General features: G+C 52.6%; 1 protein-coding gene across 1 annotated transcript; it reads right to left on the reverse strand.

Moving 5' to 3' along the window:
- Nucleotides 1–1112: 1112 nt before the first annotated feature.
- LOC125304204 lies at nt 1113–4625 on the reverse strand. Its single transcript, XM_048258266.1, is given in 4 exon segments — nt 1113–1805; nt 2895–3081; nt 3083–3517; nt 3910–4625. Coding segments are annotated over 4 exon segments (2031 nt in total).
- Between the last annotated feature and the right edge of the window lie 656 nt (nt 4626–5281).

Raw genomic sequence — 5281 nt, forward strand, 5'->3', positions numbered from 1 at the left:
TTCCCTTTCGGTCGATTCACTCGGTACAACACAGATACTATGGGACCTAAATACACGCCCTTGCACAGCCTAGGCCTTAGATAATCTCAACGCCCAGCTGCAGAAGAAAGGACTGAGGAGGCCACTGAAGGGGCCACAACATCCAGGCGGTAGTAGCGTATAAAAGTATGTGGGGAAGCCCACGATGCTGCAGAGCAAACAGCTCTACAGACAGTCCCTTAAACACAGCCCATGAAGTTGCCATACCTCTAGTTGAGTGGGCACGCAACCCCTCCGGCAGAGACAGGCCCTTGGCGTCATACGCCAGTGTAATGGCTTGCACAATCCAGTGAGAGAGCCGCTGTTTAGACAGCGCCTTGCCCTGCACTGGATTAGCAAAGCAGACAAAGAGTTGGTCACATCACCGAAACCCTTGTGTACGAGTTATGTATGCACGCAATGCCCGCACTGGGCATAACAAATGCAGTCTTTCTTGCTCCTCGGAGGCAAACGGAGGAGGTGAAAAGGCAGATAGCTCAATCGCCATAGACTGAGATGACCTAGGCAAAACCTTGGGAACATAAGCCGCGTTGGGGTATAGACAAACCTTAGTGCCATCAGGTGAAAACTGAGTACAGGAGGGGTGTACTGAAAGAGCATGAATATCTGAGACACGCTTTGCTGAAGCCAAAGCCAGCAGGAATGCTGTCTTGTAAGATAAAAATGTAATGTCCACAGAGTCCAAAGGTTCAAACAGGGAACTACATAAGGCCTCGAGAACGACAGGGAGGTCCCGTGACGGCACTGATGACCTAGTGAATGGTCTCAGGCGCCGTACCCCCTTCATAAAACGGATAGCTAGCGGGTGCGCCCCCGGCGACACGCCCTCAAAACCAACGTGGCAAGCAGAAATTGCAGACAGGTAAACTTTTAAAGTTGAGAAGGATAGCCCTTGATCAAAAAGTACCTGCAGGTATGTCAATACATCCAAGATAGAACACTGAAAAGGCACCAGACCTTTAGCATGACACCAGTGCTCATTGCAGGCCACTTGTAAGAATATACATTTCTTGTGGAGGAAGCTCTTGCGCTCTGGATATTGGCAATGACATCTGTGGGCAAGCCCCTGGCCACTAGACTAGACCGCTCAGCCGGTAGGCCTGTAGGCGCCACAACTCTGGTCGGGGATGAAGTATCTCCCCCCCAGCCTGTGACAGGAGGTCTCGGCGAAGCGGGAGGGGCCACGGCTCCTCTACCATGAGGCTGATTATCTCCGCATGCCATGGCTTCGCTGGCCAACAGGGGGCCACCAGGATCAGAGACAACCTGTCCCGATGCACTCTCTCCAAGGTGGGCATAATTAACTCCACTGGGGGAAATGCGTAAAGGAGGCCGGTCAGCCAACTGTGTGCCAGCGCGTCCACCCCGAGGGGGGCGCTGGAGTCTCGCATTGAGAAGAATAGGGGACAATGCGCGTTTTCTTTGGATGTGAAGAGATCGATGTCGGCCCTGCCAAACCGATCCCAGATCTGTGACACTACTTTGGGGTGTAACCGCCACTCTCCCACAAGCGGGCCTCCTCTGGACAGAAGATCTGCCCCCTGGTTGAGAGAACCCGGGACGTGAGTCGCCCTGACTGACTGCAGGTGCTCTTGGCTCCACAGGAGAAGAGACCGGGAGAGCTCCAGCAGTGGGAGTGAATGTGTTCCCCCCTGTCTGTTTATGTAGGACACCACTGTTGAGTTGTCTGTTCTGACTAAAACATGATGGCCCTGCAGGGCTGGGAGGAAATGACTGCTATCATTGAGGCCATTAAGCCCAAGAGTCTGAGAAACGTTTGAAAACGAAGTTTGTGTCCCAATCGAAACTGAGCCAAGCACTCGCGGAAGGCCTCCCTTCTGTGAGCAGCTAGAAATGCCCAGCCTGACAGTGAGCATATCTTGAGACCCAGGAATTCTATTTTCTGGCGAGGAGTCAGAGAACTCTTCTCGTAATTCACTGAAAACCCCAGTCTGAATGTGTGACAGCACCATGGCTGTATGTGTGGCTGCCAGCTGTTCCCAGGTTCGGCGCTAGCCATTTGGGTGCCCTAAGCACAAATGCTTGGTGGTGCCCCCCCCCCCCCCCCCCCCTCACACACACACACACACACACACACACACACCCCAACCAACCACCACCACCACCAAAGGAATAAAAACCATTCAGAATTTCTTAGTTTTTTTTTCTAATTGCAGTTTCACCAACAGATGGACCTGTCACCTTAGGAAGGATTGCTAGTCTTATGCACCGATTGCTAACGTTAAAGGAAACTGTTGAATTGCATTCAATAATCCATATCCATATCCACAACGTAAAATTACTAGCTCGCCAGCATCAAATCATTTGCAATATAGGCCTAACACTTGAACATGAACATGGCTAGTAGGAGCTTACGTTACAAAGTGTATTGACGGTAGTAGTATTACCTGGCATAAGCATAGACATGCATACACGCAAGGGCTACAAAACTTTTTTTTTATTTATTTAAAACATTGTCTTAACGGCAAGTGAAGACTGTTTTCTTCTTTTTCCTTTTTTCCGCCCCCGACTCTTAGTGCCTTTTCAAGGCCATGTCTACTGTCTGCCAAATTTGGGATTGAGGAATAATCGAACAGACCACTGGGAGGTGGGGGAGGGGGGCACCAGAGGGAGCCTGGAGAGAGGCCTGCACAGGAGATTCACCTTTTTCTCGACTAATTTGGTCTAGGCCTTTATTACTTTTGTATTGCTTTTGAATATAACATGCTTTAGACATATTTTATTTGTTATTAATGCTAGTAGCCTATTGTGGTGATTTTTCACGACCCAGATTTTTTGGGGCCCCCACAGACACTTGGTGCCCTACGCGCAGTGCGTGTGCGGAGCGCCGGCACTTGCTGTTCCGAATGAGCAACTATGGCCATATCGTCTAGATAGGCTAGAATTTGTATGCCTTGAGCCCGTAAATGGGCGAGGGCTGCTTCTAGCACTTTCATGAAGACCCTGGGCGAGAGGGCTAGCCCATACGGGAGTACTAGGTATTCGTAGGCTGTGCCCTGGAACACAAATCTGAGAAACTTTCACGTGTTGAAATGCGTCGGTCAGGTCTATCGATGTAAACCATTGCCCCGGCTTCACCAAGTTCAGCAGTTGGCGTACTGTTAACATTCGAAATTTGTACACCCTCAAATGCTTGTTTAGCGACCTGAGATCTAATATTGGGTGCAAACCTCCGCTGCGTTTCGGAATGACAAAATAGCGACTGTACCATCCACATTGTGCTTGAGCCTGTGGGACTACACATATAGCTTTCTTTAACAGCAGCGAATTCAATTCTGCACTTTCCCCTGTCAACGTTGTCTGAATGACTGACGTGAATCGAGGTGGGTGGCGACGGAATTGTAGGCGATAGCCCAACGAGAGTGTGGATTCGACCCATGGCGAGATTGCACATGCGCGCCAGTGAGCCAAGTGAAGAGTAAGACGACCTACAGGTAGCAAACTCTGTGAGGCACTCCTGCGTGAACAGAGAGGGGGGCAAACACTGATCGGTTCGCTTTCGTTTTGATTTGCTTGAACAAACACAACTGCATCTTTTATTCGAGGCAATGTTGCACAAACAGACACACACATCTTTATTTCGCCCAAACATTGGGTTGGGAACATAAGTGGTGTGGGAGGGTGGGAGTGCTTGGGAGACTGTGTGAGGGATGAACGAGTCCTCTTTGGACTGGGGCCCTGAGAAATATTTTCGTGACACCTCTTCAGTGGCACTGATAGAAAGGCTGCGTTGTCTCCCGAAATCGGCAGCCCTTTTGAGGTTAAAGCCGCTAGGACGAGTTCGGCTTCCTCCTCCTCGTCGCGGTGTCCCTCTGCGGGACAGGCGCGGGAGGTTTTGGCCAGGCTGACTGATGCGGCGCCGCAGCTACCGGCTGTCTCGGAGGCGCAGGCGAAGCGAAGGCGGCCCTCTTTACGGTTTGCACGGTCGTGGCCAGCCGCGAAAAGCCCCTCGGTGGCCCTTTGGGTCTGGCATCTCTTTGCAGCAGTGTGCTCCTCAAAGCCTCCGCCTGCCTCTTTCGAAGCTCAAAGGAAGCTTGAATAGATTCCAGCGACTGCCCAAACAGTCCTTCAGCGGAGATGGGCTCGTCCAAGTGAGTGGCCCTGTCTCTATCCGGCATGTCAGACAAGGTGAGCCAGAGGTGGCGTTGAGACACCACGGTAGTTGCCATAGCCCTGCCCAACGACATTGCAGCGCAGCGAGACATCCTCAGACTGTAGTCCGTGGCTACACAGATTTCGTTAAGCAGAACAGTTGCCGGGCTACCAGGAGGTAGCATGTTAGCTAGCTCGGCTAGGCACATAGCCTGGTACGTCTGCAGCAATGATACGGAGGACATAGCACGTGCCGTCGTCGCTTGGGCCCGATAGCTCTTCTCCAGCTGCACGTAAAAGAGAAGCGGCAGTGTTTTGAGGGAAGAGACATCGGACCCACAACCCCATGGTTGTGAGATGGGGCTAGGTGCTCCAGAAACTGTGTGAATCCTGGCACTGAAGCGCGTGTAGACAGTGGCTTGCTCCAAGAGGACGTCAACTCCATGACGAAATCTGGGAAGAGGGGAAGGCATTGCCGCACCACTGTCGGAGCCTGGGGCAAGAAGAAACCGGCGAACCTGGTAGGTCTCTGTGCTGGGGGGGCGGGCGGCCACTCTACTTCCAGCTTCCGAGCTGCGCGACGATACAGTGCGAAAAAGGAATTATCCACTTCGCCCTCATCGTTTGCCGGAGGAGACCCTTGGGCGCCTGGCAGATCAGAATGCTCGTCATCGGACAGACCATGCTCGTCCAGGCCCAAGTCCAGGACATAGCCGTTGTCATCAGCCCCGGGGGGCTCGCGTTTTCTGGACAGGAGAACGAGCTAGCTCCATCTCGCTCAGCTCCTCCATCTAATCCGCCCAGCTCGTGGCAGCACCGAGCGAGGGTTCCAACTCATCTTCAGGACCGCGCTCAGCAGCCTGGGAGAGGAGTGGGTCCTGCGCGGCAGTAGCCTGTCCTAGAATCTTCTCGACGAATTTCACACGCCGTTCGAGTGTGGCACGTCTGAGCTGGCGGCAAAATGCACAGGCATCAGGATGCGTCAAAGCTCGACTGGGCATGGACTATTCCCAAGCAGACCGGACAGGCTTCATGGTAGTCTTTCTCATGAAGAGAAAAACCGCAACCCTGGGGACAGGGTCTCACTTGTGGTGGGGAGCTTGAAGTTGGAGTTTGTGAGCTCATGGCG

This window comes from Alosa alosa, chromosome 12 (assembly GCF_017589495.1).
Source record: "Alosa alosa isolate M-15738 ecotype Scorff River chromosome 12, AALO_Geno_1.1, whole genome shotgun sequence".
Taxonomy (NCBI): domain Eukaryota; kingdom Metazoa; phylum Chordata; class Actinopteri; order Clupeiformes; family Clupeidae; genus Alosa; species Alosa alosa.